Source organism: Crinia signifera, chromosome 4, assembly GCF_055691185.1.
Source record: "Crinia signifera chromosome 4, ASM5569118v1, whole genome shotgun sequence".
In the NCBI taxonomy this organism is placed as follows: domain Eukaryota; kingdom Metazoa; phylum Chordata; class Amphibia; order Anura; family Myobatrachidae; genus Crinia; species Crinia signifera.
Genome location: NC_139220.1, coordinates 287,879,394 through 287,905,306, shown reverse-complemented (window position 1 = coordinate 287,905,306; position 25,913 = coordinate 287,879,394). Strand labels below are relative to the sequence as shown.

Here is a 25,913-nt window from a genome sequence, read left to right as displayed (position 1 = left end):
AGAAGATGCTAGGGACTAGTGGTAGATTTTTACCAAGGAGCTGCCCCCCTTCCCCCAACCCCATTGACATTTTGCCACCGTGCTAATCTCCCCAGTGATTTCTGCCCCCCATATACTTTTTCCATTAGGAACAGGGTCACTCCTCATTGATGCAGGGCAGGAAGCAGACCCGGGAGTAAGCTGTCCAGTGGCTTTCTATTGGATGCTCTGCTTGCTAATCTAATGCAGGGCTGTAGTCTCTGGGGGAAACCCCTCCTCAGTCACCACCAGCCCAGAGTGCTATTAGTAGTATGAGCATACAGCATGAAGCCCATAATGCAGGGTTGCCTACCTGACCCTCTCCTTCAGGGAGAAAATGCTCTGCTCCTGGACTTCACTCTCAATGCATACTTGCCTACCTGACCCTCTCCATGAGGGAGAAAATGCTCTGTTCCTGGACTTCCCTGGTAATGTATGATTGCCATCACCTGTGGTGAGCTAGGTAATTGATAAGAAAGGTGTTTCACCACAGGTGATGGCAATCATACATTGGGCCAGATTCTCTAAAGCCCCGTACACACGGGGGGAGATATATTGCTCAGCAATATATTGCCCAGCAATTTATTGCTGAGCAATATATTGCCCAGTGTCTCCTTTTCATCAGCGACCAGAGATGGTTGCTGATGAAAAGGAACCTCTGCTGGTGGTGCCGCAGAGGTAATTAGTTGGTCGCAGGAGCAAGCTCCTGCGACCAGCGATTAGAAAGGGGCTGAAAACGGGAGCGCGCACCCGACGATTTATCGCCGGGGCACACTCCCAATCACTGACAATATGGTCGCCAGCGACCATATTTCCAGCGATTTCAGCCCTATAGCCCCCCCGTGTGTACACAGCATTAGCTTCAAAAGTGATAAAATGGAGAGTGATAAACAACCAGCCAATCAGCTCCTGTGTGCCATTTTTCAAACACAGTCTGTGACATGGCAGGTAGGAGCTGATTGGCTGGCTGTTTATCACTCTCCATTTTATCACTTTTGAAGCTTAGAGAATCTGGCCCATTATCAGGGAAGTCCAGGAACAGAGCATTTTCTCCCTGAAGGAGAGGGTCAGGTAGGTAAACCTGCCATAATGGATCTCCAGCTGTTGTAAAACTATAAATCCCAGCATGCCATGCCACATATTTAGCACTCCCTAATGCTGGGACTTGTAGTTTCACAACAGCTGGAGAGCCACCTGTTGCCTACGCCTGTTCTAGAAGCTGCAGATTGTGCAGTAGAAATGATTGCCATTGATGTTTATGGCATGTTCTCTAGTTGAAGGTTTGCAACTATTCTATGATGCACGTTTCTTGCTTCAAAACATCAATGTTTCTCTCATGCACAGAAGATATGTGCAGCTCTAGCAACTGCACCTGCACTGGACTTGAGGCTACTTATGAGGAGTCCAGGACTGCTGCTCTCTCCTCTCAGGAGGAGTCGGGACACTGCTGAGCTTAAAAAAAAATAAAACTAACTAACAATAAAAAAGCCTTAATGTCCAACAAAGCCTCAAACATTTTATAATTAGGGGTGAATTCACTAAGATGGGATTTCTAATATCTTCTAGAAGATGCTAAATCTATAAGAAGTAGAATCTTCCATAGGACTCCCATATTTACCCCTGTATATTTGATGTGCATGAGACAACGCCACAGGTTGGTACTAAAGAGTTTTGTATCTATGGTTAGTAGGAGACAGAGCAGCATTGGTGTCCAGTAGGGGTGGAGCTAAACTTGGGCCTAGCTTTAAAAGGCGTTGCCATGGTTTTAGAGGACAGACTGTCGGCCATCTTTGAGGAGTTGGTGGCAGTTAGGGAGGAGGGAGCCACAGGCAAATTCACTGCTACATTTTTAGTGAAAATATCAACTAGTAAATAAGATAGGAGACAGTGGGCAGATATAGTATCCTAGCACATAAGAAGGTAACACTCTATTCCTAATTGAAGTTTCCAGTAGTGCTGAGGTAGGTTACCTTTTGGTAGTGCTAAACTACAAGTCCCATCATATCCTGTCACCCAAATCACCATGTTTATTACATTGACAAGTTCCAGCCTCTCTGCAGGTCTGAGGCTGAGAGGGCAGGGCATGCTGGGGCTACTAGTACCACAACATATGGGGAACTGTACTATATGTTAATTAGGAAATCTTTCTTAAATTATACTGAAGCTTTGCAAAACGTTTCATAGAAGCCCTGGAAATACAGAGTTTAAGGGAAAGATGCAGAGGTGGAAATAGTGTGTACAATGCAGTGAGTGCAGAAAACAACATGTGTATATATAGTTCTAAGTATCTGCCGACACGTCCGATGTGCGCGTGCTACTGGTCACTGGGTGCTAAGCTTCTTCCTGGACCAGATGTCCCCTTTCACTGGACATGATGTCACATGGGGAAGGATGGGGTGTTGGGAAGGGGTTTTTTAAGCGATATACTGTATCATACAGTATATATCACACTATACACTATATATACTATACACTATGGGCAGTATTCAATGAGGCTGATTCGCCATGTTCTACGGCGATTTTTGTGCTATTTTCGTGCAGTAATGCGAATTTCTGACTAAAAAGGTGAATCGCCCTATTCAATGACCAGATGGCGAATACATTTCAAGGTTTTTATCGCCATGATTCACCGAGTAGCAATCGCTATCTTTTTATGGTGAAGTGGAATGTGAACTTTTAAAATAAAGTGTTTTGTTTTTTACATTTGATGTAAAAAAATCAGGAATTTTATTCTGAGGAGGGGCATTCTATTTTTATTCATGTGCTGTAAGCACATGAATATATATTTAATTTAAAAATATATATTTTTTATTTTTATTTTTTTACACAGAGCAGCCAGCAGGGGGCCGGGAGCCGAGCCGAGCCGCTCATTAGATATTCATATATTCACTGCACCCGATCATTACATATGCACGATCGGGTGTAGTGAATACCCGGTCCCCTGTTGGCTATCCCGGGGGCAGCCTGTGCTGCCTGGCTCCCGGGGAGCCCACCTCCCCCCCACCAACGTTCTGGGGCAGGCAGGGAGACTTCCATCTCCCTGCCTGCCGCTGTCCTCAGGCTTCCTGCGGCATCGTCAGGGGCAGTGAGCCCCTGACTCGTTGAATACTGGAGCCGGCGAGGCTCCGGAACGCGGCGGGCAGTGGCGAATGTGCAGAGAATCCTAAACAGGATTCGCTGCACATCGTCAAAATTCTCATTGAATACTGCCCTCTATATCATTCCTAGAGGTATTAGAACAATATATCATACACATTGGCCCTTAGTCTGGTTCATTTGCAAAGACAAATTCCTTCTCAAATCCACTCTCTGCACATGTTACATCTGCCCCTCCCCCCCAACCCCCTTCAGCGCACAGGGTTCTGTCCATTTTAGAGGGAATTTGCCGGTACTGCTTTCCTAGCACGGCGCCCACGATCTAGATTGTATGTGTGGGGCTGATATCTCAAGCATCTCATGCATCTTATGTGTTTGTGCGGCATAAGATGCATGAGATGACGCGATCGACGAGATTTTTACATTGGAATCAATGTAAAAAGCCCCCAAAACCCCAATTTTAATTGCTAACCCCCCCCCCCCTCATGGGTGAAATGGCCCCCCCATTGTTAACGCCACCCCACTTTTGACGCCAACCCGAAAAGGCCAATCAATCAAACACAATGGATGACCATCGATATGTAAAAATATTGATGGTCATCCATTGCATATTTAAGCAATTGCAGAATTGTAATCGATGGCAACCATCGATGGCCATCCCTAGTCCGAGCACCTACGTAATGGATCTGTCAGGCGCTGGGGCACAAGCAACAACTGGATTGCAGGCGCAAACCACTGGAGTCTATGGACTGCATATGCATATGCTGCAGTCCACAGCCAGGTAGTACTTACTGTAGGGAGAGGCTTCCTACTGGAAGCACATATACTGCGTCACAGTCTGGTCTGGCATTCCAGGAGGGGGAAATCACCTCCCTCTGGGGCTGCCTGTAATGTCTGTGAGTGACAGGTAGCACTTTCAATAGGAAGTCACTGCCAGCCATGGTGAAGCCAGTGCAGTCACAGACTGAGGTGGCATAGGTCAAATCTGCTACTGAATGGCACTGAAGAACATTCCTATATCTTTGGGATAACTCTGTGAGCCCTTAACAGGACACTGAGGTCTGATCAAATATATTTTAATAATTAAACTAAGCTCATTTTCTTTTTTTCTGTAGGCAGACATTTATTGCACATCTGTGTTGGAAAAACTGGTACTAAACTCATTAGAGCATGATTCCATTGTCTGAACTCAAGAGTTTCAGTGCACAAGACCCTGCTCTACGGATCTTGAAACCATGGTGGGATGTTATGTCTGATTACATGAACATCTTCATGCTTATGGTATCCATGTTTGCTGCCAGTCTACTAGTAAGTATACCAGAGAGATACACATAGTGCTAGGTGCAAAGACCAGCAGAAAGGAAGGTGCATTGTTTCACACACGCCTGCTATTCGGGACTAACAGAATAGCCCTGCGGCAGGACAATTACCCCCGATTATTGATTAGAGGCAATTGAATAATGTTTAATGTTCTTTTTTTCTTGGTTCTTTGTAGGCTTTGTACACCCCCGAAAAACACAGCTTATTATTCTGCTATTGAGCATATTTAAATCAATGACATCGGTCGCATGAGGGGAAGGACGCTGCTCTCTTTCTTAGGGGTTTATTTACTAAGATGGGAGTTCTATTGAAGATGTGATGTTGCTATGGGTGACCAATCAGATTAAATCTATTATCTTCTAGAATGTGCTAAATAAATAAGAAGATTCTGATTGGTTGCCCATAGCAATATTCCATCTTCAATAGAACTCCCATCTATAGTAAATAAACTCCTTAGTGTCACCAATTTGTCTATATGGGGTCAATAGGCCAATCACTATTGATCAACATGCATTAGGTCAACATGGTCAAATGATCGACATGAAAATGGTCAACATAGCAGATGGTCCCCCATAGAACACAAAAATAAAACACATTGACCCCATATAAGTCTGCTCCAGGCTCACATGCTTGCAGAACACATAAGAGAACTTGCCATTCGTACAGCATCTATTCCTCTAAGCAACCAGCACTGGGCTGGGGGACTTCCAACTGCCCCCCCCCCCCCCCAATAACAGAATATGGGACAGTTAGGAGGTGTGGGTATGCTTGCACACGGTGTCCTCCATCATATAAGCCCAGATCCAGAGGCGTAACCCCTGACCTACCAAGTGTGCTGCTGGACATGTGCAGCTCTCTGCATGACTTCTCCAGGTCGTGCCCTTCAGCTTTTCCTAGAGTGGAGACTGTGTGCCACTATACACAAGCTCCTTATACTGTGTCACCACTGCTATATATTATATACGCCCCACTGTCATCACTGTACATGTGTGACTGTGTACACGCATGTGCCGGCTACTTTAGACATCCAGCATTAATATACTCCTGGCTGCAAATGGAAATCTTGCCTCCTTTACCTGCTGCAAACTTGCAATAACTTTTCCCACCCCAAGTACATAATGGGCCTTATTCTAGTTCACTCTAAGAGGCAAATTCCTTCTCAAATGGCAAAACCATGTGCACTGCAGGGGGGCAGATGTAACAGGTGCAGATAGAATTAGATTTGGGTGAGTTATTTTGTTTCTGTGCAGGGTAAATACTGGCTGCTTTATTTTTACACTGCAATATCGATCTCACTTTGAAGAAAAACCCAACCCAAATCTAACTCTCTCTGCACCTGTTACATCTGTCCCACCTGCAGTGCACATGGTTTTGTCCATCTAAGAAGGAATTTGCCTCTAACATACCTCCCAACTGTCACGATTCCGTCGGGACAGTCCCGATTTTCGGGTCCTGTCCCGACGTCCCACCCGCGGCAGGCATTGTCCCGCTGCGGGGGGGTGGCAGTTGGGAGACCCCCCAATGTAGTAGAATAGACGCTGTGCGCATGCGCACAGCGTCTATTCTCGTATGAAAATGAGGTCGTGGCTAATTAGCATAAGCCGCGCCCTCATTTGCATACGCCACGCCCCCTTTTCGGGCGCTCGCGCGGCTTCGCCGCGCGAGTGTCCCTATTTCTTCGCATGGAAAGTTGGGAGGTATGCTCTAAGAGTGAACTAGAATAAGGCCCAATATGTCATATGACATACGACTAAGGAGAGGTAGAGGGTGACAGGGAGAGGGTGACAGGCAGTGGGAAACAGGAGAGGGAGGGTGAAAGGCAGTGGATGACAGGAAGGAGAGGGTGATGGCAAGAGTCAGTTGAAGATGGGCAATGGGTAACAGGCAGTGGGTGAAATGGTAAAATTCAATGGGTGATGCTGGGGAGAGGCACCGAGTGACAGGGAGATGGTGACATTGGGGAGAGGCAGTAAGTGACAGAGGGTGCTTATGATTTATGGCCCAACCATGTAGCCAGCTGGTGCCTGTGATCAGTGCTATTTTTGTAGGAAAATAGGTTCAGGAACTGTGGGCGGGGCAGAAAGTGGGCGGTGATATGGGAGGAGCTACAAAAGGGGCGGGGCATTACATAAAAAAAAAAGAAAAACATATAATTCCTCCCAACAGTGGCAGTAACATAACAATCCCCAGCAGCAAAGTGGAGAATATGCGCGCGCCTTAGGCGTGCAAGGGTGTAACCTCACTGCAAGGGGCACAGCATTGCAGGAAAAGACTACTTTATACCGCAGTTTTGCAACCTGCACGCCGAGAATTGGCCCATTATACATATGCCCCACCCACTCCGTAACCCTTTTTATACATATACCACACACAGAGATGCCCATTATACATATGCCACACACCGTGATGCCCACTATACATATGCCCCACTCCGTGATGCTCATTATACATATGCCACACACCGTGATGCCCATTATACATATGCCACACACAGAGATGCACATTATACCTTTGCCACACACCGTGATGCCTATTATACATATGCCACACACAGTGATGCAAATTATACATATGCCACACACAGAGATGCCCATTATACATATGCCACACACAGTGATGCAAATTATACATATGCCACACACAGAGATGCCCATTATACCTTTGCCACACACAAAGATGCCCATTATACATATGCCACACAGAGATGCTCGTTATACATATGCCACATACAGAGATGCCCATTAAACATATGCCACACAGAGAGATGCCCGTTATACATATGGCCCACACAGATATATATATATATATTTGGGGAAGCTAGACTTCCGCTAGCTAGAGGGCGCATGGAAACCTGGCACTATTTATACACTGCATGTTGCACTCTCCCTCCTCCTAATGTAATGTAGGCAGAGGGTAATGTCCAGGCAAGACAGAGTGACAGGAGAGAGAGGAAAATGGTGAGATAGTGCTACAATGGAGAGGTAGATGGTGATGCAGTGGGTGATGGGGAGAGATAGAGACAAAGATGGCTACAGGGAGAGACATAGGGAGCTGGGGAAGGTGGAGAGAGGGATGGGAGTGAGAGGTACGGGAGATGGGGACAGTGAGAGGGGAGATGAGTGAGGCACAGAGAGCGAGGGGAGAGAGGAGGTGAGTGGAATAGAGAGAGGGGGGTGAGAATAGGCAGAGAGGGGACAGGGAGGGTGTGAGTGAGAGACAAAGGAGGGAGTGAGTAAGTGAGCATAAAAATAGGGGGGAGAGAGCGAAGACAGAGAGAATGCAGAGAATGAGAGGATGCATGAGAGGGGAGAGTAAGTGAGAGGGGATAAGAGAGGGGGCAAGAGAACGAGGGGGTAGGTGGAGGGGGTAGAGGAGGAGAGAAAGAGAGGGGAGAGAGGGATTGGGTGAAAGGGGAAAGTGAGTGATGGGAGGATAGGGGGAGGGGAGAGTGAGAGATGGGCAGAATGAGAAAATGAAGAGAGGGAGAGTGTGTGAGGGGGAGAGAGAGGGAGAGGAGGGTGAGAGTAAGTGACAGAGGGAAAGAGAGTGGGGGAAGGGAGAGTGGGTTGAGAGGAAAGGGAGATAAGGAGTAAGAGAGATGGGAGGAGAGAGGGAGGGGGAGGGGCCGCAGGGCCGGTGCAAGGTATCTGCCTACTCTCCCCCCCCCCCCGATATTCCCACATACACACACCAATACTCCAGGAGACTGGGGTTAAAGGAGGAAAGGAGGTGGTAGAGCAGGAGATGGGGTTGTAAAGGAGGAGACAGGGGTTAGAGGAGGAGAGGGTGTGGTAAAAGGGGAGAGGAAGTGGTAGAGGAGGAGAGGGGACAGAGGAGGAGAGGGGGTTGTATAGGAGGAGAGGGGGTAGAGAAGGAGAGAGGGGTTTAGGGGTGGAAACAGGGGTTAGAGGAGATGGGGGTGGTAGAGGGGGAGATGGGAGGTAGATGAAGAGAAGGAGTAGTATAGGAGTAAAGGGGGTGTAGAGGATGATATGGGAGTGGTAGAGGAGAAGAGGTGGTGGTAGAGCAGGAGAGGGGATGGTATAGGAGGAGACGGGGTGGTAGAGGTGAAGAGGGGTGGTATAGGGGAGAGGGGGGGAGTAGAGGAGGTGAGGGGGCGGTAGAGGAGGAGAGGAGGGTGGTAGAGAAGGGAGAGCAGGCAGGTGTTTGATTGAGGGGGAGTAAGGATTAGGAGGCGCAAAATAATTTCTGTAACTATCAAAGTGGTGAGTGTATCTCAGGCAGCTCTCCCTCTCTCCAGCGCCGGGCCTCCTCCTCCCGCTCACCGCATGCCAGGACCTCTTGTCTGCGATCCCCTGGTGTAGAGCCTCAACCTCCTATCTGCGGCACCCAGGCCTCCTCCTTCCAATCCACGGTGACGACTTCCTCCCGCCATCCACAGCAACGTGTCTCCTCCTGATCCGTGGCACTGGCAGCAGAGGGCTGCAACTCCTTGGAAGAGCAGGAGACGGGGTTATAGTGGAGAAGACAGAGGTTAGAGGAGGAAAAGGGGGTGGTAAAAGAGGAGAGGGGGTTGCATAGGAGGAGAGGGGGTGTAGGGGAGGAAACGGGTTAGAGGAGGAGAGGGGGGTTTAAAAGAGGAGGAAAGGGGGATGGTAGAGGAGGAGAGGGTGGTGGTGGTAGAGAAGTGAGAGCAGACAGGTGTTTGAAAGTTACAGAAATTACTTTGCGCCTCCTAATCCTTCCTCCCCCCTTAGTGGCGAGTGTACCTCAGGCAGCTCTCCCTCTTTCCAGCGTGGGCCTCCACCGGTATGCCGGGCCTCTTGTCTGAGGACCCCTGGTGCAGAGCTAGGGTTGCCACCTTTGTGTTGAGAGATTCCTAGACATTGGCCTGCCCACAGCCTGCCCCTTGACCCACCCACAGCCCCGCCCCTTGGTCTGCCTTATGTTTTTTTTTTAACCCTTGCTTCAATCCTATTCTGGATTTTGCACACCATAATGCCCCTTACACGTTACATCACACACCCTGATGCCCCTTACACGTCACATCACACACCGTGATGCCCCTTACACGTCACATCACACACCGTGATGCCCCTTACACGTCACATCACACACCGTGATGCCCCTTACACGTCACATCACACACCGTGATGCCCCTTACACGTTACATCACACACCGTGATGCCCCTTTCACGTTACCTCGCACACCGTGATGCCCCTTACACGTTACATCACACACCGTGATGCCCCTTTCACGTTACCTCGCACACCGTGATGCCCCTTACACGTTACATCACAGACTGATGCCCCTTACACGTTACATCACAGACTGATGCCCCTTACACGTTACATCACAGACGGATGCCCCTTACACGTTACATCACAGACGGATGCCCCTTACACGTTACATCACAGACGGATGCCCCTTACACGTTACATCACAGACTGATGCCCCTTACACGTTACATCACAGACTGATGCCCCTTACACGTTACATCACAGACTGATGCCCCTTACACGTTACATCACAGACTGATGCCCCTTACACGTTACATCACAGACTGATGCCCCTTACACGTTACATCACAGACTGATGCCCCTTACACGTTACATCACAGGCTGATGCCCCTTACACGTTACATCACAGGCTGATGCCCCTTACACGTTACATCACAGGCTGATGCCCCTTACACGTTACATCACAGGCTGATGCCCCTTACACGTTACATCACAGGCTGATGCCCCTTACACGTTACATCACAGGCTGATGCCCCTTACACGTTACATCACAGACTGATGCCCCTTACACGTTACATCACAGACTGATGCCCCTTACACGTTACATCACAGACTGATGCCCCTTACATGTTACATCACACACACTAAGCTCATCATTTTCAGGCACCAAAAGCAACTGCGGGGCAGGGGAAGAGGAGCACTGCTGCAGGAGCGTGGAGGCCTGGAGGTGGGAGACAGCACCTGAGCGAGGAACCCTTCATCAGCAGATGGACATAAGTAATTTTTTTGTACTGAAGGCTGCACAAGCTCAGCAGCGAGTCAATCTCACCCGCTCCCCGTGCTGCGCTGCCTCCTGCTGTGGTGACTGCACTGCAGAATAAGAACTACAAGTACACAGCAGCAGGCAGCGCAGCACGGGGAGCGGGTGAGATTGACTCGCTGCTGCTAGGAGCACCGCACCGTGACCACACTCACCAATTCATCTCTGCCGCTTCTCCCGCGGCTGCTCCGGAGGTCGTGGCCGCTCCCCCTTCTCTTGCTGGACTGCCCGCCTGCCGCTGCGTAGTTGCTGTGGACAGCGCTACCCACAGAGTCGCGCAGCGGCCGGCATGAAGTAGGACAGCTGCGACTGCCAGACGCACGCCGCCCGTCACAGCCAGGCACACTCACTGGCTATTCAGTCGCTCTTTCCCCTCGCGCGCGATGAGCCCCCCACCGCGACCCGAGTACTGAGCAGGTTCCGGAACGCCGTTCCTGATGACGTCATTTTTTATTTAAACTTCAGGAACGGCGTTCCGGACCGTTCCTGCTGAAAAATAGCACTGCCTGTGATCACCATTATGTCAATATGTCATGATGGCAGGCCTATTTTTAAGTGTGAGTGCAGCTCAATCCACCCTATTGTTAATCTGGCCCTGTCTGTGCCGCCTCTACTGCCATGTGGACTAATCTCCATCGCACAACGCTGACACCTATTACCATCAGAGGATCTGCCAATAGTTTTGAGAATTAATGTTGCTGTTGGTTTGAGTAGAATAGGACACAATGACATGACATCACAGCATTGTGTAAAGCTCAAAAGACAAAGTCTTCAAAATACTATTTATTTATTTATTTGTATTTGATGATTTTGTGATTTTGTGATGGTGCCTGTGAGATAAATTGAACTACAGTAATATCTATTTCTTGTTAGAGACTGTTGTATATTGGCGGTTATTCAGACGCTGCTATGCGAATTCACACATCGACTGATATTGAACTACTGCATGTGTGTCTGGGTCCCAACAGGAAGCCAAACAGAGACAAAAATCATAAAAACAATGTTCAGAAATCCAGCCACAGTGTGATTGACACGAAGTTGCCGTTTACGGGTGGTAACCGTCCATTTTAGGGGAGTGTCAGAAAAAACACAGGCGTGCACAGGTGTTTTCAGCTCTGTCCCCAATCAGCCTGTTTCTATTGCACTGGTAGGTCCCCGGGATCATGCGCAGACTGCACACAATAGAAAAATCATTCGATGGTGAGTGTGTTGCGAATGGATTTGCTGCTATTCGCAGATCGGTGTGATTTTCCTAATCATTTCGTAGCCTTGCACACAGCTGGATTTGACTATGGCGGGCAGCAGCTATCTAATCACAGGGCTCTGCAGTTTTGTAGAGCAGCGATCAGGTTTGAATAAGGCCCATTGTGTGTGTATCAGGTCTCCCCGGTGGTTCATGTTATACAGGGGGAGATGTATCAAACCTTCTCAAGGGACAGGTGATGATTCCCATAGCAACCAATCAGATTCCATCTTTCATTTGTTTAGAATTTACTTTATAAATGATCACTAGACAATGATTGGTGGATAAAGGTAACTTCTCTTTAGAAGGTTGGGTACATCCTAATGGAAAGGATAGGTCTCACATGCGCCACAGGAATGTCCAGATAGGGAATATTTCCTCCAGATGAGTTTTCACCCTCACATACATTCCAAGATTCAGAAAAAAGAGGGGGGAGAATATACAATAGTGTAAGACTGTATAAATAACAGATGCACAGGCAAAATTTTTAAAACTATGTGTGCAAACGCTAGAAGCCTAGGAGACAAAATTCCTGATCTAATTGCTATAATGACAAGGGATGACCTAGACATTGTGGCTATCACAGAGACATGGTGTAATGAGAACCATGGCTGGGACATAGCTATACCAGGATACAATTTATTTAGGAAGGACAGAATGGGAAGAATCGGAGCAGGGGTAGCAATGTATGTAAAGAAAAGCATAAATGCTACTTTAATACAAAACATTGAAGAAAAAACTGAGGCCCTTTGGGTGACCATAGAAAGACATTATTCGTACTGGGGTCATCTATAGGCCACCAGGCCAGGGGCAGGATTTGGACAGGAGCCTATTGCTTGATGTCACTAAAATGGCTTTAAAGGGAGAAGTCAGAATCATGGGAGACTTTAATCTACCTGATGTGAATTGGGAGGAGTCTTTTGCAAGATCATCTACAAGTGGCAAATTTCTAAATTCCCTACAGGGAGCATCTCTCAAGCAATTGGTGAGGGAGCCTACTCAATATTAGATTTAATACTCACAAATGGTGACAGGATATCAGACATATATGTGGGTGAGAACCTGGGATCCAGTGATCATCAAGCAGTATGGTTTAGTATCAAGGCAGGGTCCAACTCCAGTCACACAAAAACTAAGGTGTTGGATTTTAGGAAGGCTGACTTTGCAAAAATGGGGAGATGTTTAAGCGACACATTAGCGGATTGGATGAACTTGAAAGGAGTGCAGGAGAGGTGGAGAAAATTAAAAAGTGCAATACTAAAGGCAACGGACCTTTGTATCAAAAGGGTTAAGAAAAGTACCAGGAAAAGGAAGCCAGTGTGGTTTACTAAAGAGGTATCAACTAGTGTAAAAGCAAAAAAGATGGCCTTTAGGACATACAAGCAGACTCAAAATAATAATGACAAAGAAGTGTATCTTGCCAGACGCAAAGAGGCTAAGAAAGTGATCAGGTGTGCCAAGGCACAAGCTGAAGAGAAAATGGCTCAGTCAGTAGATAAAGGAAACAAAACTTTTTTTAAGTATATAAGTAAAAGGAGAAAATCAAATGGAGGAATAATAAGACTGCGGACAGACACTGAGAATTTGGTGGAGGGAGACAAAGCAATTGCAGATCATCTAAATAATTACTTTTGCTCTGTATTCACTATAGAAGGAGAAGGGAAGGGACCACAGTTAAGTTGCAAGGATATTCATAAAAATAAGGTAGATGGAGGTACATTTACTAGGGAGAAAGTCCTAACAGAACTTTCAAGACTGAAAGTGGATAAATCAATGGGGCCAGACGGAGTGCATCCAAGGATACTAAAAGAACTAAAAGATGTGTTGGTAGCGCCATTAACAGATTTATTCAACCAGTTACTAGATACAGGTGCAGTTCCAGAGGACTGGAGAAAAGCAAATGTAGTTCCACTGCACAAAAGCGGAAGCAAAGAAGAAGCAAGAAACTACAGACCAGTGAGCCTTACATCAGTAGTAGGGAAATTAATGGAAACACTATTAAAATAAAGATTAGTGGAATATCTTAAATTAAACAATTTACAGGATCCAAAACAGCATGGTTTTACTGCAGGGAGATCATGCCAAACAAGTCTCATTGACTTTTTTGACTCCGTGACCAAAATACTAGATGAAGGGGGGGCTGTAGATGTGGCATATCTAGACTTTAGTAAGGCATTTGACACTGTCCCACATCACAGGCTGCTAAATAAACTTGAAAGTGTGGGATTGGATTATAAAACAATTAAATGGATAAGAACCTGGTTGCAGGATAGGAAACAGACAGTTGTAGTAAATGGAGTGCATTCTATGGAGGGACATGTTACCAGTGGAGTACCCCAGGGATCTGTACTTGGACCAGTGCTCTTTAATATCTTTGTTAGTGACATTGCAAATGGTATTGAAGGGAAAGTATGCCTTTTTGCAGATGATACAAAGATATGCAACAGAGTAGACACACCAGGAGGGGTAAATCAAATGACTGATGATCTAAGTAAACTTGAGAATTGGTCAAGAGAATAGCAACTACAGTTTAATGCTAAAAAATGCAAAATTATGCACTTGGGACTCAAAAACCCAAAGGCTCAATATAGTATCAAGGGTACTATAATGGAAACTACTGAGGAGGAAAGAGATCTAGGAGTCATTAGTTCAAGTGACTTAAAGGCAGGGAGGCAATGTAACAAAGCAATGAGGAAGGCTAGTCAGATGCTTGGTTGCATAGGCAGAGGAATCAGTAGCAGAAAAAAAGACGTAATAATGCCACTTTATAGGTCATTGGTACGACCTCATCTGGAATACTGTGTCCAGTTCTGGAGACCATATCTTCAGAAGGATATAAATACATTGGAGAGTGTACAAAGAAGGGCAACTAAAATGGTTCATGGCCTACATCACAAAACTTACCTGGATAGACTAAAAGATCTTAACATGTATAGTTTGGAGCAGAGAAGGGAAAGGGGGACATGATAGAAATCTTCAAATATATCAAGGGTTTTAACATAGTACAGGTGGGAAATTTTCTTCAAAGGAAAACAAGTAATAAAACACGAGGACATGCACTGAAACTGGAGGGAGGTAGGTTCAGGGGAAATGTTAGAAATAATTACTTCACAGAAAGGGTAGTGGATAAGTGGAATAGCCTCCCATCAGAGGTGGTAGAGGCTAAGACAGTAGAACAATTTAAACATGCTTGGGATAGGCATATGAATATCCTTACAAAGAAATAAGGATTAAAAGGGTTGAGTTTACCTGAAGGGTAAAAAAAGGGGCAGACTAGATGGGCCAAATGGTTCTTATCTGCCGTCAAATTCTATGTTTCTATGTTTAAATACAATGTTCTCCTTTGGTGCAAACGGAGATTATGGAAAGAGTGTTCCCAGAGATTCCAAAGTTCCGGGGATATTACGGGATCACCTCACTCGTGCAATCTTATAATATTGCTCACATGTATGCTTACATCTCATAGGCTGCGTGAACTCTTATTAAGGTTTCTTTGGATGGATTCTCACCGAGACCAGATAAAAAAAGCTTTTATTTAAAAAAAAAAAAAAAAAAGCATTGCATGATCAGATATAAGACGACACCTGTAACCATACTAGATGTGACCCGGGTATTTGGTATGGTATAGTGGTGTTGAAAACAAATGTTCCACACACTGCTAATGTATAACATTTAGACACTATAGGGCAGATTTATTATGCTCGGTGAAGTGATAAACTGTTTGGTTTTTATCACCGGCCAATCAGCTCCTAACTGTGAAGTTACAGGCTTGGTTTGAAAAATGACAGGTAGGAGCTGATTGGCCGGTGATAAAAACCAGACACTTTATCACTTCACTGAGCTTAACCCCTTCCCGACATTTGACGTATATATACGTCATGGCCGGGATGTACTTCCCGACACATGACGTATATATACGTCATGGCTTTAAACTGTCCCCGCGTCTATAGACGCGGTGACAGTTTGGAAATGTCTGCTGTCCCTGACAGCAGACATCCCCCCTCGCTGCCCAGGGGGGGCAGGGATGCCCCCCCCGGTCGGCGATCGCTGTGATTGGCTGTTCAAATGTGAACAGTCAATCACAGCGTTTCCTGTGTTACCGGCGGCTAAGCCGCTCGGTAACACAGTGATCGGTGCTGTTCAGTACAGCACCGATCACCACCGATCGCCAGCCCCCCCTCCCACCCACCCGGCAGCTCACCCGGCAGTCCCTGCAGTCCCTCCTTCCGGCAGCCGCAGCGCTCCCCCCCTCCCACCCCCCCGCCAGCCGCAGCACAAATAAAATAAATAAAATAACATGTAATGTACTGAATTATATATATATATATGTGTGTATATATATATGTGTGTATATATATATATACACATATATATATGTGTATATATATATATATATATATATACACATATATATATATATAAACATATATACACATATATATATGTGTATATATATATATACACATATATATATATATATATATATATATATATATATATATATATATATATATATATATATAGACAGATAGATAGAAAGATATTCCCGACATATGACGTATATATACGTCATGGTCGGGAGGTACTTCCCGACCGAAGACGTATATATACGTCATGGTTTTAAACTGTCACCGCGTCTATAGACGTGGTGACAGTTTGGAGATGTCTGCTGTCCCTGACAGCAGACATCCCCCCTCGCGGCGATCGCTGCGATTGGCTGTTCAAATGTGAACAGCCAATTGCAGCGTTTTCTGTGTTACCGACGGCTAAGCCGCTCGGTAACACAGTGATCGGTGGTGATCGGTGCTGTTAAGTACAGCACCGATCACCACCGATCGCCAGCCCCCCCCCCTCCCACCCGGCAGCCCCCCCTCCCTCCCACCCACCCGGCTGCCGCAGCGTCAGCAGCCCTCCCACCCCCCCACCAGCCGCAGCGCCAGCCCCCCTCCCAAAGCTGGTGAGCAAAATGGGGTCACATGTGGGGGGGTTCCACTGTATTGGTGCTTCGGGGGTCTTGCTAATGCGACATAGCACCCACCATTCATTCCACCACCAAATATCACTCCTTCCCTTCTGAGTCCTGCCATGCACCCAAATGGTATTTTTTGGTCACATATGAGGCATTGCCGTACTCGGGAGAAATTGGGGCACAGATTTTGGGGTGCTTTGTCTCCTTCATTCCTTGTGAAAATGAAAAATTTTGAGCCAGAACTGCATTTTTGTGTAAAAAATTACATTTTTTTACACAAAAATGCAGATCTGGCTCAAAATTTTTCATTTTCACAAGGAATGAAGGAGACAAAGCACCCCAAAATCTGTGCCCCAATTTCTCCCGAGTATGGCAATGCCTCACATGTGACCAAAAAATACCAGTTGGGTGCATGGCAGGACTCAGAAGGGAAGGAGTGATATTTGGATTTTGCAGCACAGATTCTGGTTGAATGACCCCTGAAGCACCCATACAGTGGAACCCCCCCACAAGTGACCCCATTTTGCAAACTACACCCTTTAGGGAATTCATCTAGGGGTATAGTGTACATTTCAAACCCCCAGGGGTTTCACCAATTTTGATACAACTGAGCTGTGAAAATGAAAAATTAAATTTTTTCATTTTCACAGCCCAGTTGTATCAAAATTGGTGAAACCCCTGGGGGTTTGAAATGTACACTATACCCCTAGATGAATTCCCTGAAGGGTGTAGTTTGCAAAATGGGGTCACTTGTGGGGGAGGTTCCTAACTTTTAGCATCTTATGGTGCCTAGAAACCTACATGGTGCCTAAAAAATAATCTCATAAAAAGGAGGCTCCAAAATCAAGTAGGTGCTCCTTCTATTATGAAGCCTGTGGTTTGGTCAACGTGCACACTAGGGCCACATATAGGATATTTATGAAAACAAAAGAATTGGGGGAATCAATTTTTAGTCACATTTCTCTAGTAAAATCTACTGTGTTCCTTAGAAAAATGTATTAAAATTGAAAATCTGCAAAAAAAATGAAGTTTTGAAATTTCACCTACACTTTGTTTTAATTCCTGTGAAACACCTAAAGGGTTAACAAACTTCCAAAATGCTGTTTTGAATACTGTGAGGGGTGCAGTTTTTGAAATGGCATCATTTATGGGGGTGTCTCACATACAAGTCCCTCAAAGTCACATCAGAACTGAACTGGTCCCTAAAAAAATCAGTGTTTGAAATTTTCTTGAAAATTTGAGAATTTGCTATTCATATTTTAAGCCTCCTAGTGTCCAAAAAAATGAAAATGAGGTTGAAATAATGATGGCAACATAAAGTATACATATGGTCTATGTTAGTTATTAACTATTTTGAGTGGTAAGATTATTTGTCTCACAAGCAGAAAATTTTACTTTTTGCAAATTGCTAAATTTTCCATTTTTTTACGACATTTTGGTATTTTTCACAAAAAAACACAGACTGTATCGACGAAAATTTACCACTAACTTGAAGTACAATGTGTCACGAGAAAACAATCTCAAAATCACTGGGATAAGTAAAAGCAAAAAAAAGTTATCCCCACTTAAGTGATACATGTCAGATTTGAAAAAAAGGGCTCTGTCAGGAAGGCAAAAACTGGCTGTGTCAGGAAGGGGTTAATAAATCTACCCCTCAATTCCAATTGCAATTAAATTGAATGTCTACATTTTTTACATTAGCAGTGTGTGGAACATTTTTTTCAACCCGGGTCACATCTAGTATGGTTACAGGTGTTGTCTTATATCGGATCCTGCATTGCTTTTTTTTTTTTTTAAATAAAAGCTTTTTTATCTGGCATACTGTACATGTGAGCAATATTATAAGATTGCACGATTAGTAGTGGTTGCTATGGGAATCATCACCTGTCCCTTCAGTAGGTTTGATACATCTCCCCCTGTATATCTGGAGGAAATAAACCCTATCTGGATATTCCTGTAGCGCATGTGAGACCTATCCTTTCCATTATTATCCATTCGAGTGGTCCGCTGACCATCTTTATAGTCTTATATGCAGCTTGTGGAATTGCAGCGCCTGTGGTAGAATTGATTTTTTCTATAAGGTTTGATACATCCCCCTACAATTCATATCTTTTTTCTGATTGGCTTTCAATCTCCATTGTTTTCTTCTAACAAAAAAATCATCAATTTTACTTGTACTAATAATAATATATATTTTTTTATGTGATAGATTTCTTCTGAGAAAATGCTATGTACTCCTATACCACCAAGTTATCATCAAGGAACTGTTGCAGTTAATCTTACTTCATCGAGTGGGGTGCAAAGTTACCTGTTTCCATCAGGTTACAAGACAAAGCTGGATTTCCAGTATTATTTACTGATTAACCAATGGTGTTACGATAACTTAGCCCTTTCCTACTCCAGGTTCTTTCCTTATCTTATCCTGACCAACTCAATGATTTTCTTGATTACCAGCAATTTTTGGTTTAAGTTTCCAGGGACCAGTTCAAAAATCGATCAATTTATCTCTTGTTTAGGAAAGTGTCTAAACTCGCCTTGGACCATTAAAGCCCTTTCACAGACAGTATATGAGCAAATGCCTCAATTATCTATCAAAGTAGATAATTCTTCTTCAGTAATGTTAGCTGTATCTACGCTCAAAAGCAGTGAATCACCTGAAATACCAGCAACCTCACAGAAAGACACTAGCCAAGTCCATTTGGGAGAATCTGAGAGACCAGCAGAGAGGCGTGCTGGAACTGTGGTTGACACTGGAGAAACTATAAAAATTCTGGACAAGAAAGAAGGGGAACAGGCCAAGGCTCTTTTTGAGAAAGTTAAAAAGTTCCGTCTTCACACAGAAGAGAAAGACATACTTTACTGCATGTACAAGAGGCAGACTATTCTCAGATTGCTGGAGGCAACATCGTTTATTGCATATGTCTCGTATTATACACCACGCATGAAGCACGTGGTCCACTGTGTTGAGCCATTAAATATTACCGGCTACACCGATTATTACTGTATCCATGGGATGTGGAGAATGTTTAGCATGTTGTCCATTGGCTACCTGTTTGTACTATGCATCTACACCTGTATATGCTTTTACACAGTAACCTGGATCTTCTACTACAAGTTAAAGGAATACTCATTTGAAACTATACGGATAGAATCAGGCTTAGATGATATCCCGGATGTAACCAACGACTTTGCCTTTCTCCTTCACTTGATCGACCAATATGATAAGCTTTATTCCTGGAAGTTTGCAGTGTTCCTGTCGGATGTTAGTGAGACCAAGTTGCTTCAAGTTAACCTAAACCTTTATTGGAACCAAGAGAAACTGAAGCAGTGCTTGACCATCAACTCAAAGGGAAAGACAGAACTTCGACTATGCAGGATGCCTGGCATCCCAACACAGGTCTTTGATTTGGTGGAGCTTGAGGTATTGAAGCTTGAGGCCATTACCATTATGACTTTAACGGCAGCTATTTCCAACCTCAAATTGATGAAGGAATTGTGGGTGACTGACAGTAATGTGAAGGTGGAAACACAAGCTCTGACCTTTCTAAAGAAGAACTTAGAAATTCTGAGAGTGAATTTCAGCAAACCAGATGAGATCCCATCTTGGATGTACAACCTTTCAGGTCTGCAGGAACTATATATTAGTGGCCGCCTACAGTTTGAAAATAAGATGATTGTTTTACAGCCATTCAAGGATCTTACTGAGCTCAAGTTTATTTCACTCAAGCTCTATACACCCACAATTCCTCCAGCTGTAATGGATTTGGTCCATACACTTAGAAGTCTTACAATCCATAATGAAACTTGTAAATTGTCCGCTGTCCCCAACCTGAAGAAGTTTACAAACCTAACTGACCTTAGGTTACTCTACTGCCAGTTGGATCGGATACCCAGTTCTGTGTTCAGCCTGGTGAAACTCCAGAAGGTGGACCTCAGCAATAACAGTCTGAGCTCCCTGGGGGAACTCACTGGTTTCCAGCAGTTGAAGAACTTGGTTTGTCTGCGTCTGTCCAATAACAAGATCTCTACTATCCCTCCACACATCGCTAAACTATCCAGCCTAGAAATTCTGTACATAAGTTTAAATAAGCTCACAGAAATTGCTGTAGCAGTCTTCAGGTTGGCCAGACTGTCCCATTTGGATGTGTCGAATAATGAGATCCATACCCTACCAACCGAGATTGGACAGCTTGTAAACCTGGAGTTCCTCTCAGTATCTCACAATAGGCTGACTTCACTGCCCAACCATCTTTTCTCCTGCAGTAAGCTCCAGACGCTGATACTTTCTCATAACAACATTTCTGTCCTTTCACCGCTTGTTGGAGAGTTACTACAATTAACACATCTAGATATAATGGACAATACACTTGAAAAATTGCCTGCGGAACTGGAAAAATGCTCTTTACTCAAGAGGAACCAGTTGCTAGTTGAGAAGGAGGTTTTTGACACATTACCCCATGATGTGAAAGAGAAAATGAAGACTTCTAACAGCAATGGTACAGTAAGTATTTATTTGAATAAACCATTTTAATCTTACATTATAATACATGTAAATTCAGAACATTGAACAGCGAGGTATGTAGTCATAATCTTCACTATATCGACATGTGGCATGCCTATATTCTACACAGACTGGCAGCAGTGGGTTAGACTATGGGAGTGGAGGTTAGGGTTAGGCACTTGGGGGAGCGTTGGTCATTATGAGGAGTCAACCTGTGCCCTCCAGATGTTGTGGAACTACATGTCCCAGCATGCCCTGACATTTTTGGCATGCTCTTATAGAAAAAAAAATGTGGCAATGCATGTTGGAACATGTAGTTTAACAACATCTGGAGGGCCACAGGTTGAAGACCCATGGGTTAGAATATGAGAAGGGAAGTTAGTGATAGGCATTAGCAGAAAGGATAGGGATAACCACCAGGGAAATGGTTAGAGTTATGCTATGAGAGGGGAGCAGGCGCGCACGCAGGGGGGGTTTCCGAGTATCTAGAAACCCCCTTGGCCGCTGATGTATCATTACTGCCCGTTCTGGTGTTTACATGTTTTTCTCCGGGCGGCGGGTCACTTGCCGAGTGCTCCTGTCACTGCTCTCTCCCTCCTTCCTGCTGCAGCTGCCGTCTCACTCTGGTGCAGATTTATTAAGCTCGGTAAAGTGATAAAGTGTCTGTTTCTTATCACCAGCCAATCAGCTCCTAACTGTGAAGTTACAGGCTTTGTTTGAAATATGACAGGTAGGAGCTGATTGGCCAGTGATAAAAATCAGACACTTTATCACTTCACCGAGCCTAATAAATCTACCCCTCTGTGAGGTGAAGATGCGCCACTGGCAGGCAGAGGGAGCAGCTCCTCTCAGGCTGAAGACGTAACATACAGCCAGGGCCGCGCTGTCTTTGAAGTGAGTGGGGGCAGGAGCAGCAAGCAGTTACCTTGTCTGTGTTCAATGTTCATGAGGGAGGTGAGGTGACTAAGATCCCGAGGTGAAGGGGTATAGGCTGTGGGCTATAATAACTATGCTGGTGTGCATGTGTGTATAAGATGTGTATATATTTGCTATGTATGTGTATATGATGTGTGTGTGTTTATATATGTATGTTATGTGATCAAGCCCCGTGGGAGGGGCGAAACATGTCTTCCTAAGCTGCTTCCAAGCACCAGCAATAACCCCTGAGCAAGCTGACTCCACCGTGGCTTCATATGAACCAGAAATACAAAGCGCAAGTACCCATCTTTGGCATTTGATGGCCACGGTCCAGTGGCACGTAGAACCAGTCTGCCGCACATAATCCAGGGTTGCCGACCCTCCCGAAATTTCCGGGAGTCTCCCGAAAATCGGGGCTCCCTCCCGGCCCCCCGGAAGGGTGGGCAACCCTCCCGGATTCAGGGGGGACCCCCGCTGTCCCCCGGATCGCGGCATTAAAATGCCGCGATCCTCGGGTCTCAGAGGAGGGGGCGGAGCTAAAATGACACAATCGCGTCATTTTAGCCCCGCCCCCTCCACGGAGATCACTGAATTTGCTGGTTTACCAGCATGGGGGCGGGGCTTAGTGATGTCACACTTAAGCCCCGCCCCCTGAGCGGCTACTGAATCTCTCCTCTCCGGGCTTCTCCCGGAGAGGAGAATGAGAAAGTCGGCAACCCTGACATAATCTCAGTGTAATAACAAAGACTGTAACTGTATCTGAGCACTACGGGGAGACCATCTCTCGCTGGCAGGCTCCTGCACTAACTCTGCCTACGGCCACACATATCGAACAGTCTAGTGGCATCTATAATATCATTTATCTATTAATTGTAAAGCCGCACACTGACTCGCGAACACCTCCACGCCACTCAAGATGGCTCCCAAGCCACCACGGTGGCTTGGAGGTGTTCGCCCACCTGACTGTCGATTGCCGCATCCCGGGAAGCCGTACTCATCCCCCCTTTTGAGAAAGGCGTGAGTAACACCGAAACGGCCCGTTAAGGGATCCTCTCTGAGGCCAGTGAAGCCGGATACGTAATGTATACCTGAGAGTGCTTTCTCAAACTGTTATTGCCATGTGATGTTGGGACTTTGGATTTTGAAAATGGATCCTATTCATGGATTATAAAATATTTTACTTGCAAAACGTTTACTGGTGCTGGTTTGTCTGAGGACTTATGAAGGCATTACTCGGATTTGGAGATTATATATATATATATATATACAGGAGCGACACGGTGGGGCACTCATAGCCTTTCCAATGAACGTAGTCAAGCCAGTAAGCAACAAAGTTTCAATTTATAAAATAAATTGTCATCAGGTTATAAATTGAAATGTTGTTGCTTACTGGCTTGACTACATTCTTTGGAAAGGCTATGAGTGCCCCACCGTGTCGCTCCTGTATTTCTCTAGAGTTAAGGCACCGGCTCGGTGGATTCGAATTACAGGGAGTGCCAAACCCTGGCCGCATATATATATATATATATATATATACACACTGGTGCTGTGAGCTGGCACTCCGATTCCGTGTAGACAAATGCCCTGGTGCCCTGATTGGGTAGATACAATACACAGATGGCTCCAATGCAGGAATTCCATAAAGCGGCATTCATGGGTCTTTGCAAAATCGTGTTTGTTATAATATATATATATATATATAAAATGTGATATGTGTTTGTGTGTGTATAAGCTATTTGTGTATGTATGTACAGTATGTATGGTGTGTGTGTGTGTGTATATATATATAATTCTGCGTTTGCCCCTGGGGAGGTGGGTGTGGCAAAGCTCACATACAATGTCTAGGTAGACAGTCAATAGGTCAACAATGAGGCAGTCAGTAGGTGTATTGACAAAATGTTGACATGCATTGGGGGCGACAGTACAAAAAAGTCGAGAAAAGCAAAAGGTCAACATGGAAAAGGTCAGCACATGAGAAGGTCAACATGAGTTTTTCATGCTTTTTTTATGCTGAATCAAGCCGTTAGAGAGTAATATAAGCATGGAGAATGTAATGTGGAAGTTCTGTGCGATACTCACTTTTGGCCTGATTCAGCCCTGTTCGCTAGGCTGCGTATGTTCGCTGCCTAGCGAACAGGTAAAATCCTCCCACCCCCACCACGCAAATCCCTGCATTTGCATGCGAGAGGATGTGTGTGCTTATACATCCCCTCGCATGGGACCTGACGTCATTGCATGGATACCTGCTCGGGATGGGACCAGATGTCACATGACATCAGCACTCGCCCCGAATTCGGCCGTCTCCGGCCAAGATAAAAGTCAGTCTAGACTGACTTTGATCTGACATCCCCTCGCATGCATTCGCTAAATCTGTGTATTTCATCAATTACTATGGTGGTTTGCAAGCACAGCAGTCGTAGCAGCTTTGCCAAACCAGTTTATAGTAAATATACCCCTAAGAACATTTGCCGATATGCTGAGGCCCCCCTCCTAGAGGAGGCAGCCAGCGCCACATGGCAGTCAGGCATGGTACATTATGCTGGTGTGTGTGTCTGCAAAATTGTGTCTTCAGGGACTCACCCTTGCTCCACAAATCGCATTATTGTCCCACCCCTTGGTAGCAGGGAATTGACTCCGGCTGCTGGGAAGAAGTTGCACATGGGAAGCGCTGGCCGGGCACATGCCCACTATTCTGAGGGCCTTGAGCACCACTGTGAGCACCACCCGATTTTCAAAAGCCTCCCAGCCATTCTGGGAGAGTATGCAAGTATGCTTAAAAGTCAGCATTTCCCGTATGATTTAGAAAAAGTGACTATGTACTGTAAAGTGCACCATGGTAAATGCGCTTAAAAAAGTCATTTCTTTACAGAGTGCTTAGCAATCAGAAGTCAGAATTCGTCACTGCACACAGAAGAAGCAAAGCAGACTACAGACACTGCGACGTTGAAATGCAACATTTGATGTTTATTTGCCTAAAAAAACCTCTGAAACTAATCTTTCTCTCTATATAGTTTACTCTTATTTTAAATCTGAAACCAGTTATTTATTTCAATACAATAAAAACAAATGAATATTTTCTCTGTTTATCATGATATTTTGGGGTAGATTGACTAAAGCTTCCAAAAGAGACAAGCAGTTGTGTGGCCCATAGCAATCAATCAGACACTTGTACATACCTCCCAACTTTTGGATGGAGCGAAGATGGACGCTTGCGTGAGGCCAAAATTTGGAAGCATGGTCTAGCGACAAAGAGGTGTGGCCTAAAAAATTGCATCACTCCCATGAGGCTATGCCCTTGTTTTGACACTGTGGGAGCATGCAATCAGCAGTGACAGTGAGGACTCCCAACTGCCCCCCCCCCCCCCCCCCCACGTGAGACACTGCAGGCCATGGGCGGGAAGCAGGAACACCCCCAAAAAATGGGACATTCCCACGGAAAGAGGGACAGTTGAGAGGCATGCTTGAAGTTAGGTATGCCTTCGTCAGTGGTGTAACTATAATCAATTTTAAATTAAATATGCCTGACCATGTGCATGAGTTACAAAGAAGTTGTCTAATGATGGGTGTGTGCTGGGTCTGCTGCCTTGTGATGGACAGATCAAAAATGTGGTCGCCCTAAAAACCACTCGAATAACAAATTGCAAGAAAAGGATTTGATCTGACTTCCATTGGCGCTGACAAATAGAGAATAATACGTTCCTATGTCATGGAATACGATCCTCTTCTCCAGACAAAGGAATGTGAATGGGAATAAATACCATACGTTCCTCAGAGGAAACAAGGGGTCCTCTTCTCTGTGTAGAAAAAGCCTGTGTAGATATGGGGG

General features: G+C 45.3%; 1 protein-coding gene across 1 annotated transcript; it reads left to right on the top strand.

The window, feature by feature from the left end:
• The first annotated feature begins 1,812 nt into the window (after window positions 1-1,812).
• LOC146075572 (volume-regulated anion channel subunit LRRC8C-like) lies at window positions 1,813-25,120 on the top strand. The gene is made up of 4 exons (XM_083184928.1): window positions 1,813-1,979; window positions 4,230-4,422; window positions 18,878-21,169; window positions 24,957-25,120. Exons 2-4 carry the CDS (start codon window positions 4,285-4,287, stop codon window positions 24,963-24,965), a joined length of 2,439 nt encoding a protein of 812 aa, XP_083041054.1. The 5' UTR covers window positions 1,813-1,979; window positions 4,230-4,284; the 3' UTR covers window positions 24,966-25,120.
• Window positions 25,121-25,913: the final 793 nt, after the last annotated feature.